Here is a 20,792-nt window from a genome sequence, read left to right on the forward strand (position 1 = left end):
AATTTTATCCCTGTTCTGAGAGAGTACACAACACCTCAAGTATGAAATAAAGCTTTTCTGGAGCTATTTACACAGCCTTCCCCAGTATTAGAAAAGCAGCGTCCCCCTAAAACAATGCGCCCTGCTCAGTGATAATTGACCGTGTGAAGCTGTATAACCAGTCTTCAGCCATGATATGAATGGGCGTTGTCATGGTAATCCATTGAGAGGGGGCTGTGGAGACAAAGAGGGGATTTTGTGTCTCCAACAGGTGTTCATGTTGGGGGAGTGACAGGATCTATACCTACACCACCCCCAACCCAAACACACACCTCTCCTACGAGATGGCAAGAAGATGAGGTCAAAAGGTGGTGCATTTAATTAAACATGAAATTTAACAAATTAAGAAAATCTAGAAACATTTTATTTTGAAGCTTTTTAGTTTGACATACTTAAAAGTCTTACATTAACATAAAAAAGACTGGCTATTAAGAGTACATTGTTTGTGGGAATTAGTTTTCTCTAGTCATGCAAATAACAAAACAGGCTTTTCCGTAACTTTTTCCCCACTTTTCCTTTTTGTCTTCAACCCACAAAGGATGCCAGGCTCCGAACGTGTCCTCTGAACAATCCCTTTACAATGTGTGGATGACAAAGCTTAGCGCTGAGCTCCTCCATGTCCTGACAGTGCTAAGGAGAGGACGGAGCAGGTGACACACGTCTGGCCCCGCTGGAGTGTCCTTCTGCTGTGACCTCAGGGCAAAGTGCAGCTATTGTTTAAAAACAACAGGACTGCTGCTGCACAATGCTTCATCTGAGACCATTATCTTACAGACCACCAGCACACAAGGGGACAGTTTAGATAAGGATAGATAGATAGATAGATAGATAGATAGATAGATAGATAGATAGATAGATAGATAGATAGATAGATAGATAGATAGATAGACCTTAATAAAAAACATATATCTTCCCCTCCAACATTTAACCATTTTATATTTTGCTGTATAAGACCCCCTTGGGATGTTTGGCACATTCTTTCATGAACTTAAAATTAAATTGTACATTTTATCTTTTATATAAATATAGTTATATATATGTTCTTAATATATGTTGTTTGTATATCTGGAGTTTGGAACAAAAATGATTTCCCCCTGGGATTATTAAAGTATTTCTGATTCTGATTCTGATAAAAACACACACACACACACACACCAGCACCGTGTCACTTTGCCTCCTCTGTGACAGCCGAGCCACTGGTGTAATCCTCAGGCTTTTCAGATTACTCCAGTTGGGGTCACATTCTACACCAACCTACAGCGGGTCAGCTTTCCACGCTGTAGCTATCAGCATGCAGCACGCGAGCCTCACAGCACAGATGAGCCTTTTCCTGGTGAAGTGCTGTCACCCCCCCCCCCCCAACCCACTGAACTCTGAGCTCATGGGTGACAGTAGATGATGTTCTGAGTTTTACATTTGTATTGGTGTTTTGTTGAAGATGCTACAGTAACAAGAGCCTCAATCAAACAAGCTGAGAAACACCCTTGTTCCAAAAGTGAGGCACCTTTGCATCTTTCCACAAATGAAGCCTATTTTTGCCACTAAAGTGTGCATCTCTGCAGTGTGCAGATCAGCACCGTCTGTGTGTGTCAGGCCTTGCCAGGCAGCTGAAATAGACTCCATGGGAGGGTGTGCTCTCTCACAGGCGTCCGTTACAGGCCTGGCCACATCTGCAGCGGGCCAGCCATCTGCACCCATTGTCTCGGAGGCACAACACAGCCCTGCACGCATGGCTGGCCTCATAAAGGCAGGCCCTTTCCCCTCTGTCCTCCTCCATCTCTCACAGTGAGGAGGAAACGAAAATGACTTCTTAATCAGTCAAAAGTGCGCGACACAAGTGCAGAAGCTAGAAGTAAACTCAGTTTCAAGGTTAGTTTTTTTTTTCCAAAAGACAAAGAAAACTTATATAGGTTATAAAAGTATTTCACTATCATGTAAATTCTGCCCCAGAATATGGGCCCTGCTCATTCTGACGTTAACCATAATTCCACTAGTTTATTGCTTTCCTGTTATCTCAGACTTCAAGAGAGACAAAGCTTGGGGAGAACAATGGGATTATTACAAGAAAATAATCTCAAACTGCCCCTGAGTTCATATGAATGCATCGCGCTCACACCTAACTCCTGAAAACTTTGGGATACAAATCACCTTGAAGTACCACAGCAGACATCTGAACGCAGGGGCCACTGCCTCTGAAATCCAGGTTGTACTCTTTATTACACATAATAATGTCTGCTGCCCATGTGGCCCTTAACGCCTCTCACTTTTTAAAGTCTGCTCACACACACGCAGACACAACTGTGCGCCCATGAAAGGCAGCTCTTATTTGTCAGAATGATTCCGTCCGTGCGCAGTGACATAAAAAGCAGCATTGTTACAAATGAAAGCGGGCGTTATTTTGTTACTCTCCTCGCAGTATTGATAATGAGGATTTATTATGGCACGGCTGACAATGAATGCAATGTGCATGCGTTAGTGGGAGGGATTATCCACCAAGTAGGGCAAGTGGCTGAGGCTAAGGACTGCAATTCCACCGAGCCTAGTTCATTTCAGTTATCCGCTCAGTGCACAGACGGGACAAGGAGAGAACAATTTCAGCGCTGCTTATCTGTCAAAGCCCCCCCTCCACCCCATCCCACCCCACCAACCACCCCCCCACAACAAAACAAAAAAACAAAAAAACCCTCAAGTGAAAATGGTAAAGTACATGCGACAGCACAGCGAGCTGAAACCCGGAGAGGTCCTGTCGGAGTCTGATGCGTCCATGGACCAGCAGGATTTCGGAGAGATGTCCGACTATTCTTTCAGCGACGTTCTGTACTCCAAATGTTCCGCAATGGACCAAATCGGCACTTTCATGAAGAACGTGCAAGTGCTGCTCGATGCGGCGAATTACATAGAAAATGTGGAGAAGAGCAGCGGAAGTAAGTAAACACGGGCTCGTAAAGGGGGGATATTAACACGTAATGCGCCGAGCAGACAACAATAGAGGCGAAGGCGACAAGAGACGCGCAGCGGACAGATGAACTGGCCCGACAGCAGCCAGTGATAATTCACCTGCTGCTGATAAACTGCAGTCTAATGCGCCCAGCAGTTACAAAATAAGAGCAATTGAAAAGAAGTCTTGAACAAATCGCCTGCATTTTTTTTTTAATTCAGGAAGCAATTTGCATCGCCAGGGACAGTTTTTTTTATTGCAACAATAGCCTGCAGCTGAAGGATCTGCTCCCATTAAAGCTGCTCCTCTGCAGACTGTGGGCGACTTTAATGAATAAGCACGATTCAAGTCTTTCTTGGTGTGGATAAAGTAGTATGTGTGCAGATTTTTGGGTTCATAGACGTAGATGTTTTGTGGTGTTTGAGACTCCTAATTTCCGATCTGATCTTTTATCTCAGTTTATTGACAGTTGCTTTCGGGGTTGTTGCGTTAAAGATGTCGCCCCCCACTCCCAAAAAAACTGTCGCCTTCACGGACCCTGTTGCACGTACAGAACTGAGATTTAGATCTTATTTCTCCCCTAAAAGTGTCCAGTTCAAAGCTGCTATCGTTTTCAGAGGCAGCAGCTGCTTCCTTGTATGTGTTGTTCACATGGTTTCCACATGGAACAAATTCCAAAGTTCTCATTGGTCGGGATGCATGTTCCCAGCGCGAGAGTCACTGCAGATGGCCAATCACACGCGGGTTCATGTCTGACGTCCTATGTTACTGGGATGGAGGGTTCATGGGAACTGTAGGCTTCCCCCCCCCCTTTTTAAAAACAAAATTGAGAATACTATGTTTTTACAACATATTCTTAATCTCAAGATACTTAATAACACCCTAAATGTTAATCATAGAGAAATACTAATATTAATATTTTATGAGAAGCAACAAGGATTGTCTGTGTAACATAGTGAGTTTTAGTTCTTTAAGTTTAATTCCATGGATGTGTTGCCTCCGGTCACATATTTAAATGTAGTTTAGAATTCAGGTCAAATAAGGTCACATGCATCATGCAAATCCAGGCCTTCGTGGAGCATCTCTGCTTGTAGCACATCTGTAAAATCTGTACAATCTATTTAATCCTCTTGATCTTTTTTTATCACCAGAATGTGAGCATGGGTACGCTTCAACATATCCGACAACCCAGACTGCACTCCAACAGAAACAGCGCAAGTTCAAGAACAGGAAATTAGACAATATTCACAATAGGTAGGTTCATGTGTTTGTAGAGGTGAATGTTTGTCTTCATTTGTGTATTAGAGCTTGCTTATTCCAATTCATTTAAATGTAACTATTGAATGTGCTTTGTGCACATACGTAGATTGTATAATAGGTTATATTTTGCATTATTAAGACTTGTATGACAGTTTTGTTTTTGTATTTATAATTTCAACAGGTCAGCACACAATGAACTGGAAAAAAATAGGTGAGTAAAACGAGTTGTGTGCATGTTTATGATGAAAACAATCCATACTGAAAGGTAAAGACTACACAGGAGTATTAAGAGACGTGAAAAGGGCAGTCATTCATCTTACTTCAGTCAACGTTTGATATATGTTAAGTCCAAATTGTGGACGTGCAATTCATAAAGATTGCTTTAGCAAATGAGGTGCACAGGGCGTTTATCTCAAGAGCCAGCTGTCTCAAAATGGAGCTTCAAGCTGATAAACCAAAAGCTTTCTCCATTCTTCCGTGTTTGCATATCTCGGTGCTATGTTAAATATGTTGACCATACCATTTTAAAACAAGATGTACTGCAGGCCTATAAATGAGCTTATTATCATCACAGGACTTCAGAGAAGGCATTCCTGTCAACAACCTATAAAATTCGGCTTTTGTACACAACGGCAGTGTGCGTTTTGCAAGACAAATAAAATGGAGGTGTAATGCAGCCTCAGTAGCAGCTCTGTTCCTGGAGGACATGTGGACATTTCCCCAGTCAGCAAACGGGAACCGTCTGTTTCCAGACAACAAGGCTCCTTCCTGAGAGATTCTCAGCTGCAAATCTAACAGCAGCTTGCCTCTATAGCTCCAGGAAGAGGCTGCGTCTGCTTTGAGCAGGAAACAAATGTCAGGACACATTCATCCTAGAATTAAATGCCCAGTTAATCTCCAAAAAGCAAACCATGTGTGTGAAAATCTTGGTTCGAGGGATGCACTAAGTATAAAAAAAAGGCATCTTCAAGAGGAGGGCTTATTACACATTGGGCTATTTTTTTTATTACAAAATGGTGGCCAATGCAGAGAGATGACATGACATCACAACTTGACCTACATTTTACTCCATTATTTGAAAGGATAGTGAGTGTTCTTTGCCAGTTTCTGCATTCGTTCAGACCACAGGCCCAGAGGTCTCAGTGGATCAGAAACAGAGTATTGGGCTGACATCAGCAGCTTTTAAATCTGGGGCCAGACAGATCCATACGTAATTGCAAAAGGAGTCAGATGGTGTGGCAAAATGGATAAACAGATAAATCGGGTGCCTGGAATACTTTGACTGTTACATTGCTCATCATAGACTGATTAACGCTATCAGAATTAGAATTGATCAGGAGCAATCAAGTAGCTGTTTGCTTTAACTATTACAATACTAATCAAATTGGAGAAGGAATATTATAATCTGACTTAATCAGGATCAGCGCAGAGGATAAGTAGTCTGGAAATCTCGTCTTTCAGTTTTCTGTCCTGTATAAGTCTCTTATAATGCACATTACTCTGTGCATGCTGTCTCTAAAGAGAAATGACCCTTCTTGATTGTGTCTCCTCCCACAGACGAGCACATCTCCGCCTGTGTTTGGAGAGGTTGAAGTCCCTCATCCCTCTGGGACCAGACTGCAGTCGGCACACCACACTGGGACTGCTCAACAAGGCCAAAGCACATATCAAGGTGTGGTAGTCTAAGGCAGCCCCCTGCGGTATGCTACTATTGTGGGATTAAGGGGGTTAAATTATGTCATTTTCTGTGCACAGAAGTAATGACGTAAACATATTACTGATACTAATGCTGTTAGTGTGCTTTACTTGCCTTTTCCTGACTGGCCGCATGGTTATTGTTGGTAATACCAGTAGCAGCAGCAATGGCTACACTCTATTTGACCACGCCAGTATGTCGTGACAGTGTGACAGTGATACCAGGACACTGAAACTAAAGCAGCTAAATGGAATTCAGCCATTGTTAATTTCATCATTTACTCATCTACCTAAAAATGTCAATTTGGACAAAAGTGTCTGCCAAATTAATGAATGTAAATTCTATTTGTACATATCTGAGCTTCACATTCACAAGGCAGAAGAAAAGTTGTGCCTGTTGCTCACACACTCCCAGAATTAAAAGATATCTGGCTGCTCCCTAGAGTAAAAAATGGCTGAATGTGGTATTGACAGCAAATATAGATCTGCAGTATTATAGAGGATACCTTTGAAATACAAGGGAGGGTCCTGGTGTCCATTTGATTCCTATGTGAGACCCAATGTGAATTAGACATCTTACAAAACATAAGCCTTACCAGTCAATAGACTGATCCTGTTTTTTTTATTTTTAGAACAAAATTGTATTTTAGTCTCCTAGCTCTCGCTCTTGGTGGCCCACAGTCCCTGGGTTTTCCTCGAGGTACAAGCCGCTGTGCTGTGCTGATACTTTACTGTCCGTCAGTACATTCTTTGGTGTGTTAGTTCAGCACTCGCTGCCGGATGAAAGGGTATTGGTTGATAAAGACACAAACCGAGCTCCCGCTTGTTGTGTAATCATAGCTGACACCAGGAAAAGAGGAGGAGGGTCTGGATTTTTTCTACCTCTTTTTTGATCTTTTTGCCTCAGTTTGATGTCTATAATGAAGACACCACCCACATATGTTACGGCAAACTGACAACAGTTTGGTGCTTAATTGCCACTCAATTGCCTCACGTTAGAAGTGGTTAAATTCCATTTTATTCCTTTTTCCTAGACACTTACACAGTTTGTTTTCTCAGAGCCATAAGATTAACTGCACTTTACGGCACTTTGGCCTCAGTACTAAGACATTATGGTTGCTGCTTGGATATTTCAGTTTTTCATCCCCTTTGAACAAATCTCCATTTGGCTGTTGCTGCACTTTGTAGGATTTGGAGCCTTGGTGAGTCTTTTCATTGCGTTCTTGTGTGTTTCACACTACAGGAAAATGCGAATAGTACCCTGACCGTTGGTCTCAAGAGCGTCAGATCTGTCCTGATTGTTAGAACTGCCTACCTGAATGGACTGCTGAGTATGACTGAGCTACACGAGACTGGCAAATGATTCTGTAACATCAAAGACTCAGCACTTTGGCTGCCATAATGGCTACAATCAAAGTCAAATATGATTTTTTGGGGGAAATATTGGATTTTCTTAAGCCCAGTCTGTGCAGGCTCCAGCAGTGGGAGGCAGTGGATGGATGATTGAGGGCTGCAATAAGAAAACAATCCTGGCAACGGTCTGTGGGAGTTTATCACAGTAGGGGGGGTACTGGATAAAGTACCTATGATGTCAGCTGTTGACTTTGGACTTGTTTGAGTCCAGGAAATGTGGCTTCTGAATGCTGCTGTGTTGTATTTTTGGAACCAGAGGTTGTGTATGAGACTAAAATGGTGGTGCAGGTGCAGCCAGCATTAAACTCACAGCTACAGGAAGTAAAAAAAAACAAAACACCCTGTATTGTGCTACAGGAAAAGCAAGGATAAGTGCTACTCCGACGTTTATTGAGGCACCACTGTACCAAACTTCCAATGTAATTTTACTGTACTTCTGAAAACATGCAAGCCTCTATCAGACATTATTAAGGACTAGCAGCACTTGTAGAATTTATTCTTGCCCGGTATGTTGTATTTGTATATGAGAGGATAACAACTGATATAATTAAACTTAAACCTTTACTGCTATACCAGCGAATGGTACGTCATATTATGTTATATATCATGTCTTTTTCATAAAGTTGGGAAATATCCTAAATCAGTATTCATTTCACAAATATAATTTCTATTTCTCGCCACAACAGTTGTGTCACAACCGCAGTAAATCTTGGCTCCCATACACAATGTTAGGACTTACTACTACAGTGGCATAAATCCAGTTTTTTTTAATTTATGGCCCGATCAGGCGTGATGGTGTAAAGTGATTGGATCCCCTCATGATTACTGAGGTTCATAGTGCATCTTCAGGACTTTGGTTATTTGCGAGCTTAACCAGACACACTTTAAGTGAGCTGTTTGTGTGCGCTGTTTGCAGTATACAGTATTTAATTAAAATACTACTTAACACCACAAATAAACCAAAATCAACGTTTAAATAAATAAATTAAGAGCTAAGAATGTATAAAATAAATGTTTTTGCTAAATGCAGAACAAGATGACCTTTATAATCATTTGTATACTGAAACCCGTAAACCAAACCAACATTTTTCCATCCAGTCATCTTTCTCTTATATCCACCTCACACAGAGTCACCAGCTATTCCTCAACTAGCAACTTGTGTGCTGAATTATTTATTAAAAGGCAGGGGGGGTCGGGGGGTCGGGGGGTCCCATTTGACGGCAGCAACGACTACATATTAACATCAACTCTCTGCATACGAGACAGGTTCGCCCTCCTCTCGTGCATGTAGTATATTAATCATAAGGAATATCTAGAGAAGTGTTGTCAGATTGGAGTGATTTTATGCAAAATAATGAATGTAAACACCAAACATGGCACATTGGATCCGCACACACTGATGGTCTTGATCATCTTCAGGTGTCTACGTAACACGAATGCAATTAACTTGTCTGCATTTCCCTCTTTTCAGAAACTTGAAGAGATGGATCGGAGGAGTCAGCACCAGCTGGAGAACTTAGAGAGGGAGCAGAGGCACCTGCAGAGGCAGCTGGCCCAGCTGCAGCCTCACGGAGACAGGGAGAGGGTCCGTATGGACAGCCTGAGCTCCCGCATGGACTCAGACCGCTCAGAGTCTGACAGAGGTTAGTGTTCAAATCAGAGCATTTAGTATTGTAGTACCATTAAGGTTTTATGCTTCTAATGCTTATCTATTTGTCCTTACACTTGATGATTCAGAACATTAATCTGTATTAATTTGCGTTTTGTTTTTGTTTTCAAACAGAGGAGATTGAAGTCGATGTGGAAAGCACTGAGTTCTCCCATGGAGAAATGGACAGTGTAAGCACCAGTGGTACAAGCGACCTGGATGACCACAGCAGCCGGCAGAGCTCAGCCAGCGACGAGGGCTACTCCACTTGCAGTCTAAAACTGGCCTTCTCTGCTTAAAACACCAGCCTATACTTTCATACTACAGCTGCAGTCTTTCTATGGCTTTCACCTTTCAAAGTACCAGCCTACAGCTCCATTCTCCCTCGCAGTTTAGGTTAACTGTCCTCAGAAGAAGAACCAGCCTCAATCCCACCTTTTACCTGACCAATGAAACGTCTACTCCACCCAGAGAACCAGCCTTAAGTTCAACTCAGTCTAAAAGTTTAAAACGTCTCCTTCCAAGAGCCGGAGCCCCTTGGTTCTGCATCAGTCTGAAACATTTTACACAACAGCCTCAAATTTAACTTCTCTGGCAATGTATAATGTCCTCATTTTTTAAAAGTTGACTTAACCAATCACCTGAATGTCCCTTAACCCATTACCAGCTGGAATCAACCATTCCCACACTCAATACTGATCCTGTAGAGGGACCCATGATCGCACCAGTGTCCAACACTGAAGGGGAAACTCTACCTTTAGTAAAGTTGATCCTCTGAAACCAGCAAAAACACAAACAAACCCCAATACCAGCTAGAAGCTCACCATTGGGAACGTTTGCTCCATTTGCCTTGTGAAAACATTGCCCTTTTTCTTTGGAAACTATTTCCAGATAGCACTTCTTGTCAGTGTACAAGCCAGTGGCAAGGGCTACCATATCTGCATTCCAAAATGTTTATTACACTCCTTTAAACTTCTGCTTTAGGACGCACAACCACCACTGATCCACGTGGGGTCCCCCCTCCTCTTGACTGAAATAGTCGTATCCAAACAGGTGGTGTAGTCCATCCTTGTTACCCTAATTTATTTTGCATATGATTTTAGTATTTATTTTTTTGGGTATATTTAATTTTACTGTAGCTAGGTCTTGGTCATGCTTGAATGAAAAACTTTTTTTTTTCTCTCCATTGCTCACCAAATTACTTTTTATGAAATGAATCCCCACTGAAGCATATGCAGTGCTACAGTTCAAATGCATTAAACCTCTCACTGGTGTTTTGTTGAAAGAAGAAATCTCTTTCACACTGCACAAATTCAGTTTTTATTTAGACAGTAATAAGCTATCCTGCACTTGTCCAAGCACAAGGCTCAAGCAATAACACGTGTAGTTTTTAATCATATCTTTTTAATGTTGGCTGTGTTTAGCAAGAGGATTCTGTCCGTCCAACACCAAATTGCAGTTTGCTAGTTTTCCACTCGCTCCAGTAGTGGTATCAGTTATTAATAATCAGCAGTAAAATGATTGTAATTGATTGATAATTTCTTTTTTTTTTTTAATGGTGCATGTGTGTTGAATGTAGCTTGTCTAATCATGTTGTAATGTGCTTTGGATTGACAAGTCCTAAAAAAATTCTGTAGCATGAACATAAACACTACAGAACAAATTTTGGTTTATACTTCAATGTTTAATACTATCTTTTTTTGTATTGTAGCAGAAGTACAAGTTGACATCCTTGAAATTTGGAGACTTCCCATTGATAATTCAATGTTTATTTGACACATAGAATTGCACTGCTGACCTGTTAGAATCCATGAAACCAAATAAGACATTTCAATAAGACCATTTATCTGCATTTATCTGGTCCAAGTCCAAACTAGATCACCACCAAATTGTGTCTTAACATGGGTATATGGCTCTTGCACAAAGTTCCTTGTTACAGGTCTTTTTCCCCCCCTCCCCAACATGTTTGGGAAACTATAAAATGCACTATGAAAAAGACTTTTGTTAAGGAAGTACGTCAAAGCACACCCCAGAATGTTTTCTCTTGTGCTTAATCAGCCATCCAAGGTGACTTTTTTGCAAAACATGTGCTGCTGGTCCCCTGCTAATACTTTGTAACAGGTCCTGATAACTGTCCCTGGAATCTTAATAAACCTCTACCACCCAGACATTAACCTATGTTGTCTTTTGTTAAGCCTTCCATTAATATTCAGATAAATAACGTGAGTGTCTTGTATTAAACTGAGACTGTAGTTGTTGAAGAGTCTTAATTTTGCCCAAAGGAAAAACATGTATCACATATGTGTAAAAAAAAAAAAAAAAAAAAAACTTTAATGGGAAAACAGGTTGTATTAACAGCATGTTGCTCATGAAATGGATTTAATATTAAATTGTACAAGTCTTTACTGCCACCTACAGGACAGAGCCACAATGAAAATATAATGTAAAAACTGTCAAAATGAGGTGGAAGCTGGTATTTAAAAAAAACTGAAAACAAAACAATGTTTATTTCACTGTTATATACACAAAAATTAAAATGTAAAATTCCACCATCTCAAATAAAACACCATTATAAACGTTCAGACTCCCCACAATGGATCGGCGTTTAGAATCAAGATTCAAAACTTCCACACAAAGTGTACAGGTGTAATTTTGTACACATCTTAGCAGGTATTTGGCCTCAGTGGAACCTGGACACAAACAGCAAACTCTACAGCTTTTCTACAACACCACTTATTATTCTTACATAACAGGTGACCTTGATCCAGTGCAGGGAAAATCCCTTCCATTTAGAATTTTGTTGTTGTTGTTGTACCTACATAATATATAAGAAAACTACATCAATATTTCAAACAATGGTGTGCAAGCAATTCCTTTCAAAGCTTTCTTTACTTTAGAAACTTAAATCATGTATAAACACAATGGAAAGCACCGATACAGCTAGTGTACAGTGGATTATTATATACACAATATATCAAGTCACTGTGGCATTAGATGTCTGACGTTGTATTTTGACGTGTCATGATACTGAGTCATAGGTTTGTCTGCAATACCGCATGTTCCCACTCCCACCTTCCCGTTTACGCTTTCTGGAGATGCGAATATGCTCCTCTTTACCTGCAAAACACAGGAAAGTCAGAGTTAATGATTTGAAATATTTAACAATGGATTATTAGGTTACTTTTCACACACACTCTCACCCTTAGTTTCAAGTTATCTGGCCCTCCAGTCACGTACCACGCTGCAGTGTGCAATACCATGCAGTGTGAAGGGCAAGTGGTGGATGGGCTTGTGGGTGAAATGGCTAAAATCTTGCTCTGATTTCCGCCAATATTTCTAAATTTTTTATCAAATTTCACACCATACTGGCTTGGAGTTCTCTACTCCAAAGACTCATGCAGCTGTGTGAATTCACACTTTAGTTGCACTTTATTGGAACTGATGTACTCAATTCTGATGCTAGAAAGTGATCCTGCACTCTTGGCTGTACAAGCTGCGGGTCCAGTCCTTATAACATACTCGTTAAAATAAAGATTTTATGAGCCCTGCTGGGGGTCTGGTTGCCATACAGCAAAAGGTTCTTAATTACACAGTCAGTGGTCCTTGAAATTGTGGCAAGACTATTACATACCATGAGCACTGATTTAATAACCCAAATTGCAGAGTGTCTCTGCAGTAGCTTGCATCACTGTACACCGTTCTTAATGTGAGCTGAACTTCAAATTGTAAGTACCTTAAAATCCTAACACAACTGTCAGTCTGTCTTTCACTTTACGTTGTATTGTGAAGACGAGTTGTTGAATTCACACACCATGTTGTTTTAATATACCATTGTCCGCGACTTGATGGACAGCGTTTTCTACTATTGCAGAGCTATTGCCTGGCTAACTCATACAGAATGCCACTCACTACAGAACCACGGCTGTAGAAAATCACATCACGCAATAAAGGAAACAGTCTACAGTATCTCCAGTATATAACCACTGTCCAGTGTGTTTCTCAGCACTACTATCATAAATTCAGGCTTCTAAAAAAGAACACATACCTGTCCTTTCTTGTTCTTTGAGTAGGCTTTGTTGTTGAACTGTTGCCACTTTGACTTTTGCTCCTCCCTCTCTTGCTCCAATTCCTTCATCCTCAGTACCTTCTTCTGGGCTTTCTTCTTCTTATACTCTCGCTGCTCTGCTATCTGCTCTTTCCTAGAAAAAAAGACAAGGAAGAGAGACATTTAAACCCGGTCCATGACAGTACAAATACAATCACATGTCATATGGGGTTATAACAAATCTGAAATAACATTAGAAGAAAACCTGCATTAATGAAAACATATGAGCGTACACATATTTGATCAACCAGGTACAGAAAGGAATTATTTGATGTCTATGTGGTGTGAAAAACTGCCAATCTACTGCAGCCACTTTGAAATGCTAGGAGAATGTGATTGATGTCATTAAAAGGCAAAATGAAAATTATAGTCATACAATTTAAAAAGGGAATAAAAAGGAATACAATTACACAGACTACAGGCAACATGAGAAAAGGAAGAGAGGGTAAAAAAAAGAAAAATAGGTGGCAGAGTACAACATAAACTAAGGAGTTTTCTGTTGGGTACAAACGAGAACTCAACCGTACTATCAATAATGAGTCTCAGGGCTCAACAATAGCCAGTGGTTCACACCGCCCGCGTCGCGTGTAGTGTGTCTTGATTTTTATTTTGGCGCCCATGTTAACAGATTAGAGCAGTCACACTGCCCGCATGAGACACACACGCTCTCTCTCACTCTCCCTCGGGTAAACACTGGAGCGCCATAACACGAGTTGACAGCATCTTGCTCGCATGGCAGAGAAGAGGGTCTTATCTTCTCTAATAAAGAAAACTATTTGTACAGGGGCAAGTAAAAATTGACTTTGGGCGTGTAAATTCCCGACACATTTGGGAAAGAAAAAAAACAAAAACAAAAAAACATGACCTCTGAACCCTAACTCTAATTAGCAAAGTATAGCTCAAGTTCTTAAGACATGTTACAATGACTTTTCACTTGCACCGTCATAAGGAATTTCTGTGAGTACCCAGAGGCACAGCTTATGTGTATACACATCAAGTGAGTAAGCTTTTGGTTCATACCTTGATTTTGGCTTTCCATTCCCGTCCTCATCAGAACGTTTCCCCTCCTCTGCTGGTTTGAGGTTCTGCAGAGGAATCACTTCAGCATTCCCGTATCCGGAGAAGGTGACAGCTGCAGTACCATTCTCTCGGTCTATCTCCTCAATCTCAGCCTCATACACCCTGTCAAAGAATCACGTCTGTAAGCAGGTGAGTATGAGCCAAAGACTCAAGCTCTACTTAATAAAATACAATACTTCATGATATGCGACTAAAGGATACTCATAAAAGGATTTTCTATGATTACAAACTCAAGAATATAAAAAGTACCCAGAAACTGACATGCATTAAAGTAAAATCACATTTTCCTGTCTCTATTTGTTTTGGGCAAATGCATTGAGGGAAAAAAAAATATTGCTTGACGTCATCCCATGCATTATCCGCAAAGGAGATGCTGACTGGGGGCAAATATGAAACATTTACACCGTAGATATGTAGTGACATTCAAATAATGTTGAATCTTATGGAGTTAAAGTAAACAATGAACATGGATGGATAGAACCTAATCCATAAAACCAGGGCTCTGAATCATTCTCTCCCTCCGTGTCTATTTCTATCTGTTTGATTAATAAGTGCATCACTGCAGACTGCAGTGCAAATGCAGACCGGCTATCATTTAGCCAAATAATCACAAAGTCACTACATGACACTTGAAGTAAAAAAAAAAAAATTAAATATTTGCACGCTCAAACAAACTATTTACATATAAGCTTAAGGAACATCCTAATCCAGAGATCCAGAAACACAGAGCAAGAGTAGGGTCAAACATAATTACAAACTACAGGAAGATCCTAATCCAAAGATCCGAAGAGAAATGGTCAAAGGTGCGCCAACCGCCACACCTACTGACTGCATGAGTTGGGGGAGAGACCAAACCTGAAATGTTGGCAGAAGAGCCGTGGACTGTAATTACTCTGTGCAGGGAATGAATGGGAATGAACTACAATATAAATATATCTAAATATATTCCTTTTTTTTAAAGAAAGTCTCTTTTGATGATTGATTATGTGCCACACATTTTTAGAACTTGAACAACTAAAATGATAAATCCCTATGACACATAAATGTAACAATTTCATTTGTAATTATAAAGACAGTGTATCTTTTTATTGTCACTGGGACAGCGCGACATCCTTAGTTTTCAAGTGCTACATAAAATCATCATCTTAATTCAGATGAAGAACTCAAATTGTAGTGCTATAAGGCATCTTTTCATGAGAAGAGCGTGGAGATACTCACTGTCCATCCTGATTCCACACAGCCATACACCTGTCCCCCACTTTCCAGCCGAGCTTCGAGGGGACTGTGTCTGAGCCATTGGTAGTGGACGCACTGTCAGTGGGCTGTGAGGTCAGGAGGTCTTTTGTCAAATCAATGACTTCCTGTAGAAAAAACAGATTTTCATGGAGAGCATACACTGCAGTCATTGGAACAACATCTTTCAGCTTGTCTTGAAATAAAGCAGGGAGTCTTAGTATGGAAGCAAATAGACCAAAACATTTGAATTTCAGCAGCCACTGAATGGTTAATATTGAAATTAAAACACTGAAATATTTTACTTTATATATTTAATATATATATATATATATATATATATATATATATATATATATAGAATGTATTTATATCTTTATATTTAAACACAACATTTCCTGATTTGCAATTTTAAAAACTGAATTTTAATATATTCAGATTTTCAAAATATTTAATAAATAAAACGACTGAGGTTTCTAAGTATCGATTGATTAAATTCAGATCTAAAAACTGATGTTGAAAAAATTTAAATAGAACATCAGTCAAACTCAAGATATGTGTACACACACACACACACACACACACACACACACAGGTCCTGTCATCTTTGGGTTTCAGTTGTTGACAGGCTGTGCTCTGATAGACCAGAAGTCAGTTAGATTGCATTTAAGCTTGACTAGCTATCCAGTCCTTCACTTCAGAACACATAAATTCACATACATGTTTTCAGAGTACAATATTTTGCTATGAATTCAATGGTGTTTACATTTCAACATTAAATATTCAGTGGTTGTCAGATACTTCAGTCTCTTATTTCCTTCCTTACTCTAATGATTCACAATACTTCAAAGTTATAGGGAAACCTGAACATCTATGAAGGCAAATACAGCCCTATGATTGATCCTTGTAAACAAGTGAATACCTAATTTTGATTTCTTTTTTCCCAATAGCATAACTTCAAATAGTAAAATTCAAACCACATCAAGGCAGACTGGTAGTTTTCACAATAAAATATTTCAATGTTGGAAATTCAATGGTAGTTTATGGTGGTTAAATTTAACAACTGTGTCTCCAGCTGCTTATACACCTGATATGATTTAGCATTATGCATTTATTTTTCCTCCATACAAATCCAACACACAGTCACACAAACCTGTAAGTCTTTCTGGAGTTTAAGGAGGTCTTCATTGTCTTGATCGGTAGATAAGGCAACTTCTACTTGCTGTAGCTGGGCTTTGTAGCTGTTTAACTGTTTCACCAAATCGTCCGACATCTGTGTTGACAAAAAAAAAAAAAGGAAGTCAGTGAAAAGTTGGCTAGCTGTATTAGCCGTCCGAAAGCTAACGGTAAACATATTAGGTCAGCGAGCTATCGTGGTGTCGGTAACCTATCACAATTTACTCGTGTATTAAAAAAGAAATGAATAAAACGTGAGCTACTTAAAATCTAGAGGGAAAACACAATATAACTATTGAAAAACATTGACGTTAGCTTAACGCTAAAGCGGTTAGCAAGATGTCTCGGCCCTCTTTCGTCGACGTAATAACGTACGACGGCTACGAGCGGCCAAAGGAACAATCACAAAAAAAACAAACAGCTTGTACGTGAACTCACCTCGGTATAAATGCTCTTGACGGATAAATAATATAAGCATGCAAATCTTAACTCGCTAGTTTGCCAAAAACGCCTGCTCAAAAGAACAACAGTACGCTCTCCTCGTTCTCCTTCCCCCCGTACACAAATAGCCAACCGGAAAACCTGTGACACACTTTCTCGCGATAACAAAGATTATCATGTCAAATACAAAGAAGAGCGGCTCGTTGGCGCCCCCAGTGGCACTATCTTCAGTCACCATGGTATGCAGCTAATGCTTACATTTACAAGTATGATACATTGCTGTATGACTACAATCACAGCGACTACAGTCATACTAAATTACATAAGGTTGTTTTTTGTCTGACTGCCGGATCAAAATAAAGTCGTTTTTTTTTTCCCACAATATATATTTTTGGGGCTTTTATTGCCTTCAATCGACAGTCATAGCTCAAAAGCCACAGGAAAGGGGGAGACAGAGGGGACGACACACAGCAAAGAGCCCCAGGTCGGATCCAAACCCCTGTGGCACTGCAGCAAGGACCCAGACCAAGCACATGGGGCGCCAGCTCCACCAGGCGAGCCATCTGGGCGCCCCCCAAAATAAAGTTTTTATAATATTGCCACAGGATTTTCCATATGGGGGCCAGGATATCCTGAGGGTTGCGAGAAGAATCTGAGGGGTCATGAGATCATTACGATACTAGGGGACAAAAAGGATGGGAAAAAAAACCTTTCTAATTAAAATGTTTATTTTTAAGGGGTTCTCCAACAAATGTAAGAAATGAATATTGCACCGCCCACAAGTCATAGACATAAAGGCAGATATGGTCACATGTAGAAGTGGCTTTCAAGTAAGTGGTAAAAAGCAAAAAAGGTTGGGAACCACTGTCATAGATCGCCCTGCTAGATGAAGCATAGGTGTGCTTCATAAAAAAAAGTAGTTTTGGTAGCTGTTGTAGCAAAGTGATGCTATAACAAAACATACTACACTTTGTACTTTATTATGAATGTCAGATGAGCAGAGCACAGCATAGAAATGCCTCAAAGCACTAAGACTCAAATATATACTGTGTATTTTTACAGATACAAACCATTGTAATGCTCCTAATGGATAAATATCATTAAGTCATTTCAGTAAAATACGTGTGTTGAGTGCTAAACAAAATCACTTAACAGTCCTAAAGAAGATAACAAGCAATGCATGCTGGTTGGTATACTTAAAACGACTTTAAATAAAGCAGCACATTGGTGGATGGTGGAACAATAATATGAATGCAATGGAAATCTCTAGATGGAGTGCTGGAGGAAGAGACACAAGTATAGTGTTTTCCTTAAAGGCATCTCGTCAAATGCATCACAATGTTACCACAATCAAAATCCTCATTGTCAATGTATCCTATAATCTGGCACACACATGATATTGTCAAATTAAACCATGTTACAAATGTCATATGGCAGCACAGTTTTGCTTAGTAGCTGAGCATAGTTTAGAAAAAGAAAATACAAAACTTTTAATGATTTTATTTGTGTATCAACTTGCCAAAATGTCTCAGCGCACTCACTTTATTTTACTTTGTTACAAGGAAAGCAAACATTTGTCTAGCTGAAATGTTACTTCTACTGCTGTTGCTGTCCTCTTGCAGTGACTGATTTCTTCAGTAAGTCGCTCCGAATTTCTTTATAGATTCAGATATTATTTCAAGCTATTTTTCTTTAAGGATATATGTGAACATTTTGTTCATGAACTGCAAACCCATATAGCGTGTACTTTAATGCACTGTAATTTAATAGACTGCAGATATTACTTCTATAAATCAAAAATACTGTTAATGTCATAATCAGCCAATGGTTTTGGGTTCTGGGAGCAACACCAAATTGCTTTTAAATCTCCAGCTGCAGATGAACTCCGCCCATTCCCGTTTCACTGAAGTGGAGCCGGCATCACAGATCCTCAGCGTCACATGAACCCATATAAAAGATGTACTCCCCACTTCAGCCACAACAGATGAAAAGATCTGCCTGAGCCAGCAGTGTCTGCAATGTAAGTCTGTTTTATGAAATGTCTTCCGAAGGACTTAACTGCAAGTTTTTATTTTGAAAAGGTTAGTGGATGAAGAATTATTTTTTAAACAATACATCTATTTTAAAACTGGGAATAAATCAAAGTTACTTTCATTTTTCTTTTCTTTTTAATATAAAGAAACATTTCTTGTAATTTTTCTCTGATGCTGTCTATTTTCTCACTGACTGAGGCACAGATTTCTTCCAACAATATCTTCCAGTCAACAAAATGAAAAGACTGGATTCTCTGATGCTGTGTTCTTGAATGGATGATATTAGTAGACTGCTGGCAAGCACAGCTTCCAAACCTCCTAAAAGAGCACTGTACAGACAATATCATCGACACCACAGCTCATCCTGATGGGTTGTCTTAACTCCACCAGCGGAGATGAGACTTTGCCTGACAAGGACCCTTATACTGCGCAGACCTCTGTGCCTCTAACAATCCTGGTGGGTATGCTTATCCTGCTAACTGTGTTTGGCAATGTCATGGTAGTTATTGCTGTGATCACAAGCCGAGCTCTGAGAGCACCTCAGAACTTGTTTTTAGTCTCTCTGGCGTGTGCAGACATCCTGGTTGCCACTTTAGTGATGCCATTCTCTTTAGCAAATGAACTGATGGGTTCTTGGCACTTTGGTAAAGTGTGGTGTGAAATCTACCTGGCTTTGGATGTGCTCTTCTGCACTTCATCTATCGTTCACCTGTGCGCCATCAGCCTGGACAGATACTGGTCCGTCTCTCAAGCGATTGAGTACAACCTGAGGAGAACGCCGCGCAGGATTAAATGTACAATTTTCATAGTTTGGGTACTAGCGGCCATAATTTCATTCCCTCCGCTTATCACAATGAAAAAGGACGAGGGTAAAGAGGACAGACCTGAATGTAAAATTAATGAAGAGAAATGGTACATCATATTCTCCAGCACTGCTTCTTTCTTTGCACCCTGCGTCATCATGATTATGATGTATGTTAGAATCTACCTGATTGCCAAGAAAAGAACAAGAGACCTGCCAGGGGAAAGGCAAAAGGAATATGGCAATTCAGGCAACTTGGACAGAAAAGACGGAGAAGAGGGCGAGGTAGAAAGGGGGGACATTAGAGGGGTCAATGGGCCAGACGTGGAGGAAGAACAGTCCTCGTCTGATGAGAACGAAACCATCCTATGCTCACTAGTGAAGAAGAGGGGTATGAGAACAACCAACGTGGCTCAGGTGAAGCCTGGAGAAACCTGTCCAAAGCCAGAGGTGCAGCCCTGTGTGAGAGTGAGCAGGTGGAAAGGAAGGCAGTACAGAGAGAGGCGCTTCACATTTGTTCTGGCTGTGGTCATGGGAGTGTTTGTTCTCTGCTGGTTCCCCTTTTTCTTCACCTACACGCTCACTGCTTTGTGCGACGCCTGCTGTGTCCCACAGACATTGTTCAAAATGTTTTTCTGGTTTGGTTACTGCAATAGTTCACTTAATCCTGTTATATACACTATATTCAATAATGACTTCAGGAGGTCTTTTAAAAGGATTCTTTGTAAAAGGTACAGAAGAGGTTTATAAATAAAAAATGTATGTACAAATCTCAAAAACATCATTTTTGGTCATCTACTTTACAGCTCATACCAGTGTAAATATTACATTTTAAAAAAATAAAGATATTTATTGAATATTTGAAAAATGTGAAAAGGAGCATATTTTGCATATTTTTTGTGTTTTAACATTTTGTGTACTTCCACTTC

At 40.1% G+C, this 20,792-nt stretch overlaps 3 protein-coding genes across 4 annotated transcripts; 2 read left to right on the forward strand and 1 right to left on the reverse strand.

Annotated features, from left to right (window-relative positions):
• Positions 1-2,411: 2,411 nt before the first annotated feature.
• On the forward strand, positions 2,412-11,161 carry LOC127351630 (max-interacting protein 1). The gene is made up of 6 exons (XM_051379343.1): positions 2,412-2,963; positions 4,129-4,231; positions 4,419-4,448; positions 5,795-5,909; positions 8,817-8,988; positions 9,129-11,161. The coding sequence occupies exons 1-6, from the start codon at positions 2,735-2,737 to the stop codon at positions 9,290-9,292; spliced, it is 813 nt and encodes a 270-aa protein (XP_051235303.1). The 5' UTR covers positions 2,412-2,734; the 3' UTR covers positions 9,293-11,161.
• A 178-nt stretch (positions 11,162-11,339) lies between these two features.
• Positions 11,340-17,177, reverse strand: smndc1 (survival motor neuron domain containing 1). Its single transcript, XM_051379359.1, has 6 exons — positions 17,026-17,177; positions 16,565-16,684; positions 15,397-15,539; positions 14,119-14,280; positions 13,039-13,192; positions 11,340-12,110 (listed from the first exon to the last, which is right to left on the reverse strand). Exons 2-6 carry the CDS (start codon positions 16,682-16,684, stop codon positions 11,973-11,975), a joined length of 717 nt encoding a protein of 238 aa, XP_051235319.1. The 5' UTR covers positions 17,026-17,177; the 3' UTR covers positions 11,340-11,972.
• Positions 17,178-19,021: 1,844 nt separating this feature from the next.
• On the forward strand, positions 19,022-20,738 carry LOC127351619 (alpha-2A adrenergic receptor-like). Of its 2 annotated transcripts, none has more exons than XM_051379331.1 (2): positions 19,022-19,109; positions 19,290-20,738. In XM_051379331.1, exon 2 carries the CDS (start codon positions 19,429-19,431, stop codon positions 20,611-20,613), a length of 1,185 nt encoding a protein of 394 aa, XP_051235291.1. In that variant the 5' UTR covers positions 19,022-19,109; positions 19,290-19,428; the 3' UTR covers positions 20,614-20,738. The 2 variants fall into 2 exon arrangements, with proteins under 2 accessions (XP_051235291.1, XP_051235282.1); XM_051379322.1 differs by having other exon boundaries at positions 19,034-19,109; positions 19,266-20,738.
• The last annotated feature ends 54 nt before the right edge of the window (positions 20,739-20,792 follow it).

The sequence above is a fragment of the Dicentrarchus labrax genome, unplaced genomic scaffold, assembly GCF_905237075.1.
Source record: "Dicentrarchus labrax unplaced genomic scaffold, dlabrax2021, whole genome shotgun sequence".
Taxonomy (NCBI): Eukaryota; Metazoa; Chordata; class Actinopteri; family Moronidae; genus Dicentrarchus; species Dicentrarchus labrax.